Source organism: Oryx dammah, unplaced genomic scaffold, assembly GCF_014754425.2.
Source record: "Oryx dammah isolate SB20612 unplaced genomic scaffold, SCBI_Odam_1.1 HiC_scaffold_12, whole genome shotgun sequence".
In the NCBI taxonomy this organism is placed as follows: Eukaryota; Metazoa; Chordata; class Mammalia; order Artiodactyla; family Bovidae; genus Oryx; species Oryx dammah.
In genome coordinates, this window is record NW_024070196.1 from 52,116,379 (window position 1) to 52,135,377 (window position 18,999).

Below are 18,999 nucleotides of genomic sequence, written 5' to 3' on the forward strand. Positions count from 1 at the left end.
TTGTGAAAGTATTTACATAATAAAAGTATACATAGAATGTATGAATTCAACTCAGTCCTTGAACTATATATATATATATATATATATATAGTGTGTGTGTGTGTGTGTGTGTGGCCATGCCATGAGGCTTGTGGGATCTTAGTTCCCTGACAAGGGATTGAACCCAGGCCACAGCTGTGAAAATGCTGAGTCCTAACCACTGGACGGCCACAGAATTCCCCTTGAACAATAGGTTTTAATCAGAGATTAAACAGTTGCATTTTAAATTTCAAGTCAAAGAAAAAGATTCACACATATACACAAGGACAGTTTTAATCCTGCATTTTCCTGCAGTAACATCCACTGTGGCTATAAATGGACTGAAACTGCATTTGCCAAGAACTGTGAACATTAAGAATCTTTACATGAAGTCACGTGTGTTGATACAAGCACACAGACATCTTCCAGCACCAACAGAATACATACATAACACATATCAAGTGGTCTTAATGGATAAATTTGCTTCATTAGATAATTTTATTTAACTAAACTCACAGTTAATGCAGAATTTCATTTTCTTAATTTACATCTTTATTTATACATTCTTCCTAATGTTTCAATACTCAAAAACCCCACTCATTCATTCAAGATGGTATTCTGTGTGGCAACAGACAATGGGTTCTAACTTTCTTAAAGGTGTCGACAGCAACTTAAAATACCACTTAGTCTTCTTTGCAATTTGTAGCACCAGACTTAGGACATTTATAAACAGTTTAAATTCATTTAATATATTCATTAAGATTCACTGTCACTGCTTCTCTTCTGAGAAAAACACATTTCAATTGCTGCTTCCCAGACTATACTGAGCAATGCTGTATATTATTTTCAAGTGACTAGAAGAATTTCACTCACATAAATTTACAGCCAGAACAAGAACTCAGGCTCTCTGAATGGTTGTCCACTCAAGACGATGAAAATAATGTATAAAATGGACTTGGGTGTCTGACCTACTTAGCATTATCAAACACCTTTCCAAGTATTCTTAGAAAGTATTTTAAAATATATGCAAATATCCTACCATATGACACACCATCATTTCTTTAACCATTTCCACTGTTGCATTTATAATCATTTGCAATTTTTTAAATATTATGAGTAGCACTGTGATCCACCCTCATCCATAGTTTTAAGCAAGCCATTATATCTTTAGGATAATGCCAAAGAAGTGGGTCAAACAGTGCAGATGGTTTTAAGGCTTTTAATATACTTTTCTAAATAATCTCCACAACAGCTCAAACAGCTGTTACCAACAATATGTTAATATGCCCACAAAGTGAACTTGGTTGGTGACCATGAAGCAAATTCAACCATACATCCATGAGATACTCAAGCATCTCAAAACTACCACACCAAATAAGCAAGGAGACAGTTATTACTGGTGATAAAGCCAAATTCAAATCTTTAAAATATCACTCAAATAAAAAAAATCATTTTTGATTAAATTGTATTTAAAAATAATCAACAGAAAAGCTTTCCACAGAAAATCTAGTTTTTCCAAAAATAAAGTTAAAAAGAAAGAGAAAAATCAGTACCAAATGACCAAAAATTTTTATTTGACTACATTCTATCTCATGCATAAGCATGACAGTCTCTCCTGTTTATTAGACTTTGGCAATTTAAAAAAAAAAAAAAAAAAAAACACACCAAAAAACAAGCAGCCTTGTACAGAACAGTGAAAATTCCAAGGGTGAGGGGTAGGCTACAGTTTTACTGTAGGATAAATATATATATTTTTAAAAGGCCTCTCTCCCTTTGGCCACATCAACAATCAGTTCAGATCATTAAATACAGACACATTTTCAAAATCACTTCTTCACTTCTCCAAGATCTTCAATGCTATCATCATCCACCTATAAAACACAAATAATTACATTTAATGAGCTGTGCTTAGCAACTAACATGGAAGCAACTGCTTTAGTAACTTACTTCTATAGATGCACAGGTTCCAAATACTCACCTCTGGCCATTTTTCCTGAATGACATCAATAATATCATCTGTAAAGTCTCCCTGAATGATGATTTCATCCTCCCCTGTTACTGAGGCACCACAGGAGAATTTCTGAGCAAAAAATCTTTGTGCTTCTTTAAGATCAATTTCTGTTATTTTAAAAAAAAGATAACAGTGAGACTATAATTGGAATCATATGTCAAAGATATTTTTCCATTTTGAAATTTAATCTTCATTTTAAATTCATAAAACAGATCATATTAATGGGTTTCATGTTCCTTTCAGAACAGTAATTACAAACTACTCATAGGCAGTCATCTGAACAATGTAACATTTTTAAGGTCAGATAAAGCCTCAGTACATAAAAATAAGATCATCCATACTATTCCTGATTCATATAGTAAGACCAAAATAAATCCAGGAACACATGAATTCCAACATTACATATACACTTCCAAGTAAACGAAGTTCTTGTGGTTATCCCTTTTTACAAAGGAAGACACTCCACCACTAACCACCTTCCCTCACCCTCTACTGTCATCCAGAGGGGACAGGTCATTTTGCAACTGTTTGGCTACTGAGACAGGGAGGGAAAGAGGAGCAGTGCTGGTAGACCTCAAAGGGAAACCTGTCCAGCCCTCATTCTAGATACAACATGCACAAGCAGAAACTGTGGAATGGAAAAAGTTAAACCAGTCACCTCTGCAAAAGATTTTTAAGATTTTAAGTTTGACTATAGTTAGAAATCCAAAATCTCATCTTGTATCCTTCTTAGCAAAAAACAGAACTGTAAAATTTTCATACTAGATTAAAAAGAGAGAATGAAATGAATTAATGAATAAAATTCACAAATTTTAAACATACTTAAGCTTGAACTCACCAAAAGTTGCAAGGCCACACACTCTTGTTACATATTTCTTCTTTGCTCTGGGAATTTTGGCTATCGTAACCTTTTGTGGTACAGTTTTCTTTTTCTGTTTTATTTGACCCCTTCCACCTTTATTTATTAAGAAACAGTTCAGGATTAGTTGTTTTATCATAAATAGAGAATACTATCTTTAAATATACTAATTTTCAAAAGGTATGAAATATTAATTTCTAGAGTTTCTTTTTCTAATACAAAATTCATGATTAATATGAACACAGGCGTGAGTATTCATTCAGTCAATACATATTAAGTAGTATGTGCTATGCACTGCACTAAGGGCTGAGGACACAAAGAGGAAGAGAACAAAAACACAGCCCCTGTCCTCCAGAGGCTCTCAGTCCAGGGCAAGGAGACAACAGGTTAAATTACAGCAATCTGGTCTATACTGAAATAGGATCCACGAACACAGCACTACCATAAGCTCTGCAGAGGAACGGCTTACTCTATTTCCAGAGGACAGAAAAAGTTTCCCAGAGAAAGTGGCATCTAAGTGCCTGCAGAGTAAGTCCATTTGAAGGGAAAAGGGCTGGTGGGGATATAAAAAAGGAAACGAGTACAGAGACAAGAAAGGATGCTGTAATTGAGAACTACACTTTGTCTTTCGGTGTGTGTAACAGGAAAGTAGGATTTATTGGTTGGCGTAGTAAGGAAAAGACAGTGCCAAGGTTCCCACGAGTGCAGGGCCCGCCACTTGTCCAGGGGGCCATGGTTAGAGTTGTACTTGACCCCACAACCATCTGGGACGAGCCGCTTTTCTGCCTCCATGTTTTCAAACTTATCCACATTAAACTTAGTAAATCCCCAGTTCTCGGTGATGTGGATCATCTGGCACCCAGGGAACTTGAGCTTGGCCCTGCACAGCACCGCAATCACATGCTCCTTATTCTGCAGCTTGGTATGGATGGACATCGCAACTTGACCAATGTGGACCCTGGCCACTGTGTCCTGGGGCTTTCCAAAGGCACTTCACATACTTGTCTGGAGCCTAAACTGGGGTGGTCCCATAGGCACTTGGTCTCATTAGGGCGGATGCGAGTGTCCACTGGAAAGGGCTGTCTCCTTAGGGCGACTCATACAGGACACAAGCTGAATACACTACAGAGGAGGTAGTGTGCTGTTCACAACCACTGCACACTGAGCGCCACGGGGAAAAGAGCATGGTTGGCTTAATTGGCTGCAAATACACTTGTCTGAAGGAAGCTTATGATATGTAGGAAAGAGAGCCAGATAGGCAAAGATTATATACCAGTCATTTAAGGACTTCCCTGGTTAGCTTCCCTGGTGGCTCAGAGGTTAGTGTCTGCCTCCAATGCGGGAGATCCGGGATCGATCCCTGGGTCGGGAAGATTCCCTGGAGAAGGAAATGGTAACCCACTCCAGTATTCTTGCCTGGAGAATCCCATGGTCGGAGAAGCCTGGTAGGCTACAATCCACGGGGTCGCTAAGAGTCGGACAAGACTGAGCGACTTCACTTCACTTCACTTTAAGGACTAGTACATCAAGCTCTGTTATACTGCAAAGAAAAGAACCCAGCAAACAAGTGACTATGCAAGAGTGAAATCATTGATTTATGGTCTGTCAAGATCATCATACCGTGTGGAGGGTGGGTCTGTGAAGAGCAATGAAAGAGAGGCCACTGAGGAGGCTTCTACATTAGTTCAGGCAGAAACGAATCAAAATCTAAATAAAGCAGTGGCAACAGCAATGGCCACTAGGCACAGAATAAACAGAGGAAGGAGACGAGATCTCAGAACTGATTCAAAGAGGCAAAAAGAAAGAAGCCAAGACAGCTCTCAGGTTTTTGGCTCAAATGACTGGATAAACTGTGCTGTCGTGTTAATCAAAAAACAGAAGACGCAGATTTGGGACTTAAGTAAGTTTACTTTGGAAGTGCTGTGTTTGAAGTGCCTATGGGACCATGCGCATTTCTAGTCTAGAAACATGACCCAGGACTAGATTTGGGAGTTCTAAGTGCAGAGTTGGGGCAATAGTTAAGGATGCAGAAGAATCATCCAGGGAGGATATGCAGAATGAGAAGGTAAGTGCACAGAGTCCTGGGAAACACCATTTTTTAAAGGGACAGAAGGGAGAAGTCTGCACAGAAACCTGAGGAGGAAGGAAAGCAGAAAGAAGAAGCAAGCACAACACTTCAGGAAGGGAGCACTCAGACGCTCTCTCACCACTGAGCAACCCCCCAGCCATGTGTGACCCTGGTCAGGAGTTTCAGTGGCATGAAAGCCAGGTGAGGATAGACTGAGGAGTGAAGACTCAATGACTGAACTGAAAGGAGGCTAGCTGAGTCAAGTCTTAGCAAGGAAGTCTAGCTAAGAAGGGAATGGGGAGGAGAATATGGCAAAGAGAGACACGAGTTCTTGGGGGAATGTTTTTGTTTTTAATGCTAAGTCCTAGAAAATATTTATAAGCTAATTTTAGTCATGGGAGAATTAATTCAGGAAGAAACAGGCAGGGATAGGATACAAGGCACAAGAAATTCATTTTAGAAGGAGAGGTAGACAAGTATATTCATCAGTTGTAAAAAGAAAAATTCAACTGAGCTGACAAAAATAAGGAGAGAACAAAATATTTTATAAATGTCCTCACTCTAATTAAATAGAATACACAGATATTTTTATAAGGTAACAGTTTTTAAGTCATAAACAAGCTGGCTGGCTGCTTTTTATGTATATACATGGCAAATGAAGCACGTTTCCTTGGGTCCAATTTACTGATAGAGCAAATCACAGGAAATCCAGTCATCCTGAGAACAATCCTATACCCCTCTGTATGGTATTCACATAGAAGGCAGTAACAGGAAGATGTTATTCAGTTTGGGAATACTTTCACTTATTTCTTCTAGTGGTTGCTGTTGTTTAGTTGCTAAGTTGTGTCCAACTTTTTTGCCAGGCTCTTCTGTCCATGGGATTTCCCAGGCAAGAATACTGGGATGGATTGCTATTTCCTTCTCAAGGGGATCTTCTCAACCCAGGAATTGAACCCACGTTCCCTGTGTTGGCAGGTGGATTCTGAGCTTTCTGGGAAGCCCTCTTCTAGCAGTATGTTTGTGTAAGTCAAATCACGCCTCACCTCTCTTTTGTTTTTTCTTCTCTTCCTCTTCCCCTGCTGTTCCTTGACCCTCACTAATTCCAGCTTCTTGTTTGGGTGAATTTTCTAGATGTAAAAACAAAACCCTTATAAGCACTGACATCACTTCATATTAACATGAAATTACCCCTGAGAAACCTCATACAGAATAAAGTATTTTTTAAAATTTATTTGTTTTTTAATTGAAGGATAATACCTTTAAAGACAAATAAGGTATTTTACCAATAAATGAGTGTGACATTTATAAAGTCAGTGATTATATTCCTGGACTCCTATCAGGCCTGATTCTGAAGTCATTATGGTAAGTGTATGGTGACAGAAGCCACATTAAAGTAGCATAAAACCCTCAAGACTCCACAGGAGTGTTTAGCATCAAGCATACTGATTCTGTTAACAGAAAGCCTGGTCCTTAATATGAAGATACGTCCTAGGCAAGTCACATGTTCAGGGCCCACCAGGCAGACTGACTGTCACATCAGATTTGAGGGTGCTTATCCAATCACAGACGGACCATGTTGTCTCAGGGGTTGTGCCGCATGGAAAACTATCTGAAAATCAAAGCAGCAAATAGCAGTATAACATTGGGTATACTTCGATAGCCCTGTTTCTGGCCCAGGGTTTCCCTTCTTCTGCTACTGCCTTCATTTTTACCAGTCTTGTAAGAAAAGCCATCAACTTGTTAATTGAGGAAATCTGTTCTGCAGTTTTCCTTACCTTTGGCAACAGCAACTCCATTCTAGTTGCGTCAGTCAGAAGTCTAGCTGGCCCTTTTCCTCACATCCCACATGCAACACATCAGGAGACCCTGTCAGCTCTACCTTCAAAACATGTCCAGAACCTGACCACTTCTCACCACCCCACTGCTACCATCCAGGACTAGGTGGTCATCCTCCTGACCCAATCACTGCAAGAGCCATCTACTTGATCTCCCTGCTTTGCTGCCTATGCCTCTCTTCAGTCTTTTTTTTTTTTTTTAAGCCACGCCATGCAGCATGTGGGATCTTAGTTCTTTGACCAGGGATTGAATCCGAGACCCCTACATCCCTGCTCTGGAAGCCCAGTCTTAACCACTGGACCACCAGGGAAGTCTCTCTTCAGTCTATTTTTAACATAGCAGCCAAAGATGCTGCTGAAACAAAAGTCAGACCTTATCATCACTCTTCTGCTCAAACTGCTCCAAAGGCTTCTCATCTCACTCAGAAAAGCCAAGACTTGCTCTTTAAGACATAGTCCTTTGTTACTTCTCTGACTTCATCTCCTACCTTCCCCTGACCACCTTCCCACCAAAGCAAAAAAAAAAAAAAAAGGCTGCCTTGCTGTTTTCTAAATATGCTGTATGTGGTAAGTGTTTGCCTCAGGGCCTTTGCACTGGTTGTGCTATCTGCCTGGAAAATTCTTCACCCAGATATTCAAAGGACTCTCTCCCTCATTTATTTTAGGTCTTTTTTCAAATGCCATCTTTCCAGCAAAATCTTTCAAGATTTCAAATTCCCTCCCCCAAAATTCTTATCTTTCCATTCCCTGCTTATCATAATTTAATGTATTTATTTCATTTGTCTTGTTTTACTTATTTTGTCTCTACTTCTATAATATAATTTCCAAAGACCAGGTCTTTTGTTTACTGCTTTATTCTCAGCATCTAAAAGAGTGTGTAGCATACAGCAAGCATACAAGAAATAATTTGTTAAGCAAATGAGTGAAAATATATGTCCCTAAATCATTTACTCTTTATATAAGAAAGTTGATATTTTGACCCCTATCCTATCCAGATAAGACTCATGAAGTGGTCCATGATTTTATGTAAGAAATCTTAATTAATCCAAGAACTTGAAACAGTTTTAAAGTCAATAGATATATAGAGTGATACAATTCTGTTCCACTAGAGGACTTTTGTATCTTTAAAATAATGCCCTACGTGCATCTGTTTCAGGTGTACAGGCTTTTATCAAAGAAAAAAAAATGTTCATACCTACAGTAAGTTTTGCAAACTCATTTGGAAAATTCTTCTCTAACCATTGTCTACATTTAGCAACATCAGGCATATATTCACAGTACTGGAGGGGGGAAAAGAACAAACTGAGTCACAACAGTATATTTTTAATCATTTTAATTAAAAAATCATTCCCTGTGCTTGCTATTTATAGAATGATAAAATCAACTACTCCCACCTAATGTCGCATCCACAGAAAATCTGTATTCAAACAGGAAATGTCCCATAAGAAATTAAAAATTAAAACACACCTCCTCACTGTAGCAATTTATTTCCTCTCCAACAAACAGAAGGGCCATTAGAAAAAGGAGGAAACAGACAAAAATAACCACAGCATTTCTTGCTTCAGGCATATAGGCGTCTCATTTTTATGATCTGCCCACAGAGCCTGACTTAGAAGCTTATCAACAGAAAGCCTTACACATAATTTATGCTTTCTCTTCTCTGTTTGGATGTTAAACTTTGACTTTAAGGTTACTCTTGTTTTATTGGCTGACCATGAGTTCTGTGCAAAAATCCAAACTATGTATAGCCAAGTGCAAAAGATGCACACATACGACTCAAAGTCTAAAAAAAAACAATTTGTAGGACCATAAAATCATTCTAAACCAAAGTTCTCTATAAAAGGTTAAAACTCTGCCAGCAAATAACAGAAAATGAAAAATAACAAAATGAAGTTCCCAAGCTAGCTATAAAATCAATGACCTCAAATTAAAAAAAAAAAAAAAAGAATTTGAAAAGAACTTACCTCTGTTGGTAATGAACAGACTGGGGAAATGGAGAGAAAAAGAGTTGAAAATATAAATAAATAAATAAGTACACACACACAGGACTTATTTTTAATTTGACAAAATGCTTCATTTCTATTTTTCCTTATAACTTTTCTATACCACTTTTCAAATACTACCCCCATCATGTGCTTTTTTTGAGGTTAATGGCACATGGTTAATAGAGATACTATCTTGATTTGTTTTTTTGATCTAAAGAACAATGTCTCCTTCAGTTGCTAAAACATCAAACTATACTATCTGGCATGTCTTACGGTTTTTACCACAACCACTTCAATGGGTTAGAAACTAAGCTAGGATGGGAACAATTACCCATGCACAAAGCTTAAATGGAGCTGGTTATTTCTTTTGATAACTTCACTAAAACAGCCGCTAATTTCCGTTCATACTAACACATTTACAGACTTCAGCAGCACCTCTGCTACCATTTCTTTGCAATACAGTTTTCCTCTTCTTTTCATGTTATGCTATACAAGATCATGAAACTGAATTTCCTTCCTTCAAAGGGAGGTTGGTTCAGTCTTGTCACTAGATAGCCTGCAAAGGCTAAGGGACTAGAAAAACTCAAGTTTCCCAATTCTAACTATAACTCTATTACTGGGTCAACTGCTTATTTTAATTTTTAAGGTGAGGAATGGACTGGTTCAGTGGCCCCAACACCTTGAGGCTTGTGAGGGAGAGGACGGGTAGTACACCATTACTAGTAACAGCAATTACCATCTACTGGGCACATCCCAGGCACTCTGTTATACTTTGTATCATGTTTCATCATCACAACTGATAAGGTAAGAACTACCATATGTTTATTATGATTGAGAAAAATGAGACTTAGAACAAGTAATTCATTTGCATCTGGTTAGAACAAGATTTGAACCCTGGTCTGTTTCTGAAGCTCATGCTGGTTTACTTAATTAGATCACAGAACCTATCAAGGCAATGCAGCTGTGTACCAGCCCATCAGTCTTTTATAGATGAAGCCCTGAAATAGGTTAAATAGCTCATCCAATGACAAAAGTGGTAATGTGGCAGAAACTATTCGATAAAATGCACCATCTCTTTATTTCAGTTTAGAGTTTCCCACTAAAGCTCTGTCTGCTTAACCAGAGCTCTCTAATCTTCACAGTTCAAGTTCAATCACTAGTAGGAACAAATATTCAGCCACACTTTCAGGATATAATTACAGGTTAAATACCATTATTGCAAACCCTAAAACCATAAAACTTTGTACACCATTTCAAATAATATTCAGCTCAGCAAAATTCTAATATGATGAAAAAAGTTGGACAAATCTTCCAAGTTCCACATTATTTGAGTCAATTTTCCTCCACAGATGATTTACTATTTGTAAACTATAGCTCTTCAATGAAAATACTGAGCAGTCACCAGCTTTACATCACTAACAACCTGATCTTATTATGTACCTGCTGATGAGATATGAAGGACAAAGTCCATCATCCATGAAACCTTCTGCTATGGTCTTCATGTCTGTGTCCCCTCAAAATTCACAATGTGGTGTTATTAGGAGATGGGGCCTTTGGAAGCATTATTTTATTCTTTTCAACAGCCCGCTGAGGTAGGCTCTGTTATCCATTTTCTGCATGAGGAACTGGCCAAGGTCACTGGCCTGGCTTGGCCAATCCTGGCTAAGCCAGGATTCAAACTCAGACTGACTTCAGATTCTGAAGTCTCAGTGCTGTAGACAAATGTCTCCCTGGAAACGACCCCATCCCACGTACCCTTGTTTCTCACTATATTTCAACCAGCATTCTGCACCAATTAGCTCCTTTTCTTCCCCCTCTACCCTGAAAATACCATATTAAACCTTGCCCCCATAGTACTCTTGCCTGGAAAATCCCGTGGATGGAAGAGCCTGGTAGGCTACAGTCCGTAGGGTCACAAAGAGTCAGACACGACTGACTGACTTCACCTTCCCACCTTTCCTTGCAAATTCTACCTATTACATAAGGTTTCTCACTTCACTTTCCCAGCTTCCCTTCAAACAAAGATCCCTCTTTTTCCTAAAATACTAATTCATAGCTCTGGTCAGTACTATTTAATTTACCATTGAATATTCCCTAAGTCCTTCTCCTACAACTAGACTTTAAACTCCTTGAGGAAAAGGTAATCCTGTCTCCATCCTAGGGCCTGGAATATTAATACAAACTAGGGAAATAAAAATAAACCTTTCTCAAAAAGGTTAGGGACCTCTGGTGACTACTGGTGAAATATCACTGGGTTAGATGCATACTTAGTGCAGTTATTCAAAGCCATCTCAGGAGTGACATAAGCAATTGAAGAGGATGGCTTTCATATACTGTATTTCATTAATTCTTTCTTCTTTTCACTTTTATAGGGATGCATCCCATAATTATGGCATATCAATCTTAAAAAATTTTTCTTTCTCAGTGGAACCTAAAATAATGGTGCATCTTATAACATATGGAGACTTAGATTCACTGAATTAGGATACAAAGAACGGTAACTCATAACTACATCTGACAAGCAAGAATGAATAAACTAAACCGGTATACTTTTTTAATAAGAGCACTTACTGTATTATGTTTTGTATTCATTGCTGAACCAGCTTTATAGGAATTATCTGACTTCAGATGTAATCAGCATCTTTATTTTACAGACCTTAAGAAACAGACCTATAACCCTTAGTGAAATCAGGTTAACTTGCCCAAGGTCACAGAGCTAGAATAAAGCAGGAGCGGCTGGTAATGCCCAAGGTAAGGATGCAAACCCTGGTCCATGACTCCAAAGTCAACCTTACATAAAGTTCCCCCGACTACTCTCTGGCATATTTTATACTCATTTTATTTTCTTAATCAAAGATAGTAAATAAATGATGAGTCGATACAATTTTTCAACTCAGTGACATCACGTCTCCTTTTATAGTACTTAAATTCCGGAAGAAATCTCTATTACATTCACAGAAGGTAAGGTCCACAAGAACAATGACTTCTCCTAACTTATTCATTATTCAGTCTCCAGCACACAAAACAGTTAGGCACGTAGTAAGTGGCCAAAAATATTTACTGAAAAAGATAATATTTACTTGCCCTTTACTGTCGTATGTCTTCAAATTTTTCCAAACCTTTTCAAGACACTAGTAAAATGAGTTATTTCCAATTAACAAATATTTCTGAATTGAAAATGAGGAAACACACTCAAAGGGAAAAAAAAACCCTGATCCACATTTTATTAATCAACTGTCCTATTGTGCATCACTGTCTCATCATCTTCCACTTGTTATGACACTATTCCTACACTACACACTATACTCATACAAAACTGCTTATTTCTCCACAGACAAGCTTTTCCTTACACAGCTATTCACTTCATCTAGGATGCATTTTCCCACTCCCTCATCCAGTCATCCCTAAGAGTCAATTATCTTACAAGAAGCCCAACTTTAACGGCCAGACTGGAAAGTTACTTTGGGCTGGAATAATCTATTTACACATGTCTATTCCAACTGGACTGAAAATTTCTCCAGGCCAAGTAGCAAGACACAAGTCCCACAGGTTGGGAAAATCTGTTCATCCATGCCTCCTCTTCCCCAACTCCCAATTAAAGATTCACCAAATGACAAAGATGAAAAAATTACTTGGACCAAATGTGAAGCCACTGATGATAACGTATAAAAATACGGTGAGTAAAAGCCATTTTCTGCCTTCCAACACTTACCTCCACAGTAAAGGACTCGAAGTGGGTAATCTGCATCTAACTTGGTGTTACTCCTCTGGTCTCCTCTGCAATCATGCCCACCGGACTCAGAAATGTCAGCAGCCATTTCAAAACCTGTCAGAAAAGAAAATAACACAGCTTCACTATTTGGCACCAAGGCCCTGAGAGAAACACTGTTCAGGTGTAGCCTTGTGTTCCAGTAGAAATCCCTCCCCCCTAAATCTGTTTCAATTCTCTGCTGAATGAAAGGTAAGAAGCCGGATTCATAAAATATGAGTAATTCTGGGCACACCATTTTCCAGGTCTACAGGAAAGCGAGCGACAACAGTGAGATTCATAGCAAATGGACCATGACAATGAGGGGCGGGGCGGGGGGGGCACCGGTGGAAGCAGCAGCAACGGGAAAAAAGGATGGGGATAGTGACCTCGGGGGAGGCGAGGCACAAGGTTTAGGGGGTGATTCTGAAGGGATGCAGAGTACAACAGCAGAGAAAGGTCACGAAGCAGCTGGGAAAACCTACGAAGAGGGGGTGAAGAAGGGGTGGGTCGCCGGAGGCGCCCAGAGTGCAGGGTGTGGGGGCGGCTGGATGCCAAGAAAGGGACGCTTTAGAGTCGGGAGAGGGGATGGAAGTGGGAGAGGGCACGGAGACCAGAGTCTGAGGAGACAAGAATACGGGCAAAAGAACCAGAAAGGAGCAGAATGCAAGAGGACTAAGGCGACAAGAGCGGTCAGGTGTGAGGGCGCGACCTGAAGCGAAAGGGGCAACCCCGGGGACACCAGAGCGGCCCATGTGGGCGGGGGTGTGGAGGCGCCCGGCCCGGCCCCCTTCCGCCGGACAGCACCTCAGCTTCCCCACGCTGTCTACAAGCTTCTCCGAAGCGGGAGAGGCACGAGGGGTTATTACCCAGGCGGTCGCACAGCCTCCGCCGCCTCCGCTCCCGCCACTACCGCCAGCTGAAGCGACACATGCGACTCCTCTTCCCCAGCCAGAGCCGCCCGAGAGCGCGTCTACCAGCGGCGGTCCCGCGAGACAATAAGCCTTTATCGCGAGACTCAGTGGCCGCCGGGCGGCTGTCGCGAGAAGCCTGAAGGCTGGGGCGGGGAGGAATTGGAGAGCATGCGCATTTCACTCAGGGGCGGGTCCAAGCAGCCTAGAGGCTGACAGCCAGTAGGCGGTGCTCGTTACTTGTGGGAGCGGGTGGGTGGTCCGCGGTCGCGGCGCGAAAGGGGGCGCTCTTTGGAAAGCGAAGACTCCTTACTGCTTACTGCTGAGGCGGGGACGTGGCCGTGGCCCTGGGGTCTGGAGTGCATCCTTCAGTCCTGACTAACCTCCAACCTATTGGATGTCATTCCTCCGCGGGGAGATTGCAACTGGAAAATGTGTTTGGTTTAATTTCAACGCCCTACCCTATATTGGCGGAATTCTTTTTAAAAAGACACTGTCAATGCTATTCCATTTTTCTCATTGCCCTGCAATCTCACCAACCTGACAACTATTTTCACAGCTTCCTGGTGTTTACTGATGCTTATATGTGTTTTAAATTGGAATTAAACTGTCCCACGTCACTGTAGACTAAAAAAGTATTCACAACCTCAAGATTGAGAGTTAGGTTTTACTTGGCTGGAATTTTAGGGCTTCAAGCCTAGGAGGCAGCGTCTCAAGTTAACCCTGAGAGAACTGTTCTGGGGAGGGCAGAAGCCAGGATATATAGGAATTTTGCCGCAAGGAGCAGGTAGTCTGAAAACCAAAAGATTATTGTTAATTAAAGAAAATCAGGTATGTCAAGTAAAGAAAGTAAGTGATTTTTCTGTGTATGAGTAGATGCAGGAGTCTGGACTTCCTGAAATCTTTCCTTTAATATACACCTCAGCTACCAATATCCTGTGTTTTCCCATCCTGAGTTTCCTCAGGGCTCAGTATAGGGAGTAGCTGTAGTCTGATGACTGCTAGATGGCAGGTATTTTTTTCCTTCCCAAGTTCCCTCAGGGTTCACCAGCTCAGTTTGGTGGTGATGATGACTGTGACGTCCTTTGTTTACTGATACTGCAGGAAATAGTCCATTTCTCATCAGGTTTTCACTCACGGTGTGTCTTGGCTTTGCTTCCATCTAGTTGTTTCATTTTGGGAAAAACCCTTTATATCCATTTTCAGCCTGAGTCCTATTTAGGAAATGGGAATAACACTACAACAGTTGAAGAGATGTGGATTAGGGAAATGGAGACCAAAAGTGCTTTGTAGATGTTGGAGGTGGTTCTTTTCTATTTTGCTGTTTCCTCCACTCACATCTCATTCTCCCCCTTCCCTACAACTTCATTTGCCACCACCAGTACCACCCTTAAATTGTCTGCTCAGAACTTTGTGTGTGTGAAGCCATCTAGCATAATCTTTTGCACCAGAGATTATGACCTCTACTCTGATATCTTTCTTATATAAATGAGTGGTTTCCCCCTCTCGCAAAAGAGCATCAATTCTAAAAGATAGTAAAAGATCTTGTTTCTAAGCCTATTTGATTCCAATAATAAAAGCTTCCATTTATTGACACTTAACATGCCAAGAACCTGTTCGTTTGGAGATCAAGTCCAGGTGACTTCATTTCATAAAACTTGGGTTCTTACTACTTACCAGGGGCTTCCGAGGTAGCACAGTGGTAAAGAAGCCACCTGCCAATGCAGGAGACACAACAGACGTGGGTTCAATCCCTGGGTCGGGAAGATCCCTTGGAGTAGGAAATGGCAATCGGCTCCAGTTTACTTGTCTGGAAGATTCCATGACAGAGGAGATTGGCAGGTTATAGTCCATGGGGGTCTCAAAGAGTCAGACACCACTGATAACTGAGAACGCCCTATGTGCTACATGCTGGGGAAGCAGTGAACAAGAGACAAAGTCCCTAATCTTATTGAGCTTAACAGTCTTAGAATTACAAAATCCTTACAATGTAGTGACTGTCTCTAATTTCCAAATAGAAGGTAGAATCGAAGCTCAAAGATGGGAATACATCGTTTACCTATGCTTAAGACTCATAGCTAGGAGCATGTTAATGATCTTAAGACATACATATTTTTACATTTTCACATCTCTCATATCAAGATGTATTGCATGGGATGGAGTCTTCGCATTGTTTTAGTTGCTAAGTCATGTCAGACTCTTTGTGACCCCATGAACTGTAGCCTGCCAGACTCCTCTGTCTATGGGATTTCACTGTGGCATAGTTTAATTCGGCAGTGTTTTTCCTTTCTTAGTGATGCCTCTTGCTGTCAGTGGCATCTTAGACATGAGGAAATATGGATAAGTGGCCAGTCCTGTGTAGTAGACCTAATGTCTTCAGTGCCATTCCTCACGCTTTTCCTGCTCTGCTTTGTAGAGAAGGGGGTGTTGACTCCTATGACTGAATTCCCAAGCTTTCTTTTTCCTGAGCTTCCAGCTAGTTCAGTCAATGGGAGGCAGTAATGAGACCGTGCCATCTTCTTGGGCAACATCTCTAGCAGTGAGCTGGTTCTCCCTCTGCATAATCTAGGCATCTCAGCTTCTGGGCTCCTGTAACATCGCCCCTTCCCTAGATCTAGTCTCTAGCCTACCAGTGGTGATTGATGGCTTCTTGCTGCTGATTTCTGAGTGGCTTCACCATCTCTATTTAGCTTTTAAAGCCCTGAATGAAATTCCCCTCTGCTTTAAATCCTTTGATAGTATTTAAATACTGTTCTCTAGGTGAACTCTGCCTGACATTGCTGGCATTCAAACCCAGAGCTGTACTTCCTCACTCACTCATCACAACCTGTCAGCATTCAGGTAATAAAAGGAGGAACAACGTATTAAATAAAGAAACAGCACAGTGGTTTCTCACCAGGAAGCCACAGACTCTGAGAGGCAGGAGAATTATTGCAAAGAATACAGGAATCCAGTTGAAGACTAAACATTGTCAGGAAATTGACTAAATATCTTTCAGCCTTAAGTATTACTGTTTTTCTAGTGTAAGTTATAGTTTTGTTCCAATGAAAGTCCAAAGGTTGAATCTGATGGGCTTGTTTCCAATTGCATCCATTCCTAAATCAATCACCATAACTAGTCAAGCTCTGAGACAAGTGTCCATTTTTGGAACTGCGTTTGGAATGTGGAAACAGGTTCAGTTCAGTTCAGTCACTCAGTCGTGTCCAACTCTTTGCAACCCCATGAATCGCAGCACGCCAGGCCTCCCTGTCCATCATCAACTCCCGGAGTTCAGTCAAACTCATGTCCATCGAGTCGGTGATACCTTCCAGCCATCTCATCCTCTGTTGTCCCCATCTCCTCCTGCCCCCAATCCCTCCCAGCAACAGAGTCTTTTCCAATGAGTCAACTCTGCATGAGGTGGCCAAAGTATTGGAGTTTCAGCTTCAGCATCAGTCCTTCCAATGAACACCCAGGACTGATCTCCTTTAGAATGGACTGATTGGATCTCCTTGCAGTCCAAGAGACTCTCAAGAGTCTTCTCCAACACCACAGTTCAAAAGCATCAATTCTTCAGTCCTCAGCTTTCTTCACAGTCCAACTCTCACATCCATACATGACCAATGGAAAAACCATAGCCTTGACTAGACAGACCTTTGTTGGCAAAGGAATGTCTCTGCTTTTTAATATGCTATCTAGGTTGGTCATAACTTTCCTTCCAAGGAGTAAGCATCTTTTAATTTCATGGCTGCAGTCACCATCTGCAGTGATTTTGGAGCCCCAAAAAATGAAATCAGCCACTGTTTCCCCATCTATTTGCCATGAAGTGATGGGACTGGATGCCATGATCTTCGTTTTCTGAATGTTGAGCTTTAAGCCAACTTTTTCACTCTCCTCTTTCACTTTCATCAAGAGGCTTTTTAGTTCCTCTTCACTTTCTGCCATAAGGGTGGTGTCATCTGCATATCTGAGGTTATTGATATTTCTCCTGGCAATCTTGATTCCAGCTTGTGCTTCCTCCAGCCCAGCGTTTCTCATGATGTATTCTGCATATAAGTTAAATAAGCAGGGTGACAATATACAGCCTTGACGTACTCCTTTTCCTATTTGGAACCAGTCTGTTGTTCCATGTCCAGTTCAAACTGTTACTTCCTCACCTGCATATAAGTTTCTCAGGAGGCAGGTCAGGTGGTCTGGTATTCCCATCACTTTCAGAATTTTCCACAGTTTATTGTGATCCCCACAGTCAAAGGCTTTGGCATAGTCAATAATAGTATCAAAACCAACAGACAGTTTACTCCAGCCATCCTCATACTCATGTGTGCTAAAAATCATATAAAAATCTAGAGCCCTTAGGGACTTCCCTGGTGGTCACGTGGTTGAGAATCTGCATTCCCAATGCAGGGGGTCCAGGTTGGATCCCTGGACAGGGAAGTAGGTCCCACATGCCACAACTAGGAGCCAGCATGCCAAAACTAAAAAGATCCCTCATGTCACAAGGAGAGCTTCCCTGGTGGCTCAGGTGTTTAATAATCCACCTGCAGTGCAGGAGACCCAGGTTCGATCCCTGGGTTGAGAAGATCCCTTCGAAAAGGGAATGGCTGCCCACTCCAGGATTCTTGCCTGGAGAATTCCATGGACACAGGAGCCTGGTGGGCTATAGTCCATGGGGTTGCAAAGAGTCAGACAAGACTGAGTGACTAACACAGACACACACACAAACACACACACACACACACACACACTGCAAGGAAGATCTCCCACAAGGCAAAGATCTCATGAGCTGCAACAAAGATCTGGTGCAGCCAAATAAATAAATATTTCTAAAAATAAAAATCTAGTGCTCTTAACACATCAGGTGGGTGTACAGGTGAGGCAGACTACCTTACTAACAGAATCCTATTTTACTTGAGGTCGCCATGTGTCCAGCTAAAGATGCTTGATTGCCCAGCCTCCCTTGCAGTGAAGGAGGCTAAGTGATGCAATTCTGGTCAATGAGATGTAAGTGGGTGCTGAGAAGGGCATCTCTTCTCGTGGGAAACACTGTGAAAGATTTTTAAACGGACAAAAAAAGAATACTGGGTGTCCTGTTTAGCATTCTCTTCAGTGTTATCTTTCCTTGTCTTTGTGCTATTTTACAAGTTCGTAAGTTGTTAAAAATGGATAGTCATGCAGTTTGCTCTTGTCCATAGAAATGGAAATCGCTTCTGCTAGTGCAGCTGTAATTGATTATTTCTCTGTTGACTAGGATTTCATCTGCTTGTAAATTCATTTTGGCATTTCTGATTCTTATGTATGTGTATATGAATGCCTATGTGTGCTTGTTTTTAAAAATTCTTTGAATCGGTTTTCACACCTCCTAATTCCCATACTAATTAAGGAATGAAATAAAAATATTGACACACGTTTACTTATAACTGGACAAGAGTCATGCTTTTTTTTTCTTGTGGCTTACTGGAACTCGTGGCTTACAGGATCTTAGTTGTCTAACCAGAGCCTGAACCTGGGCCCTTGGCAGTGAAGGCATGAGTTTTAACCACTGGGCTCAAGGACCTAAAAAAGATGTCCTTCTCATTATAGGGGAC

The 18,999-nt window shown here is 40.9% G+C and overlaps 1 protein-coding gene and 1 non-coding gene across 3 annotated transcripts; both read right to left on the reverse strand.

Annotated features, from left to right (window-relative positions):
• Positions 1 to 296: 296 nt before the first annotated feature.
• Positions 297 to 13,599, reverse strand: DENR (density regulated re-initiation and release factor). Of its 2 annotated transcripts, none has more exons than XM_040250767.1 (8): positions 13,394 to 13,599; positions 12,489 to 12,602; positions 8,756 to 8,775; positions 7,987 to 8,071; positions 6,000 to 6,083; positions 2,868 to 2,984; positions 1,997 to 2,136; positions 297 to 1,889 (listed from the first exon to the last, which is right to left on the reverse strand). In XM_040250767.1, the coding sequence occupies exons 2-8, from the start codon at positions 12,592 to 12,594 to the stop codon at positions 1,845 to 1,847; spliced, it is 597 nt and encodes a 198-aa protein (XP_040106701.1). In that variant the 5' UTR covers positions 12,595 to 12,602; positions 13,394 to 13,599; the 3' UTR covers positions 297 to 1,844. The 2 variants fall into 2 exon arrangements, with proteins under 2 accessions (XP_040106701.1, XP_040106702.1); XM_040250768.1 differs by having other exon boundaries at positions 13,332 to 13,512.
• Positions 3,966 to 4,095, reverse strand: LOC120871687. Its single transcript, XR_005723108.1, has one exon. It is a non-coding gene; the product is annotated as a small nucleolar RNA SNORA70 (small nucleolar RNA).
• Positions 13,600 to 18,999: the final 5,400 nt, after the last annotated feature.

Coding starts and splice junctions, on each gene's coding strand:
- DENR (XM_040250767.1), bottom strand. CDS start 12,594: ATGGCTGCTGACATTTCTGAGTCCGGTGGGCATGATTGCAGAGGAGAC. Junction 2,985..5,999: donor GAAGAAAAAACAAAAGAGAG/GTGAGGCGTGAT, acceptor TAATAAATAAAG/GTGGAAGGGGTCAAATAAAA. Junction 1,890..1,996: donor TTCAGGAAAAATGGCCAGAG/GTGAGTATTTGG, acceptor TGTGTTTTATAG/GTGGATGATGATAGCATTGA.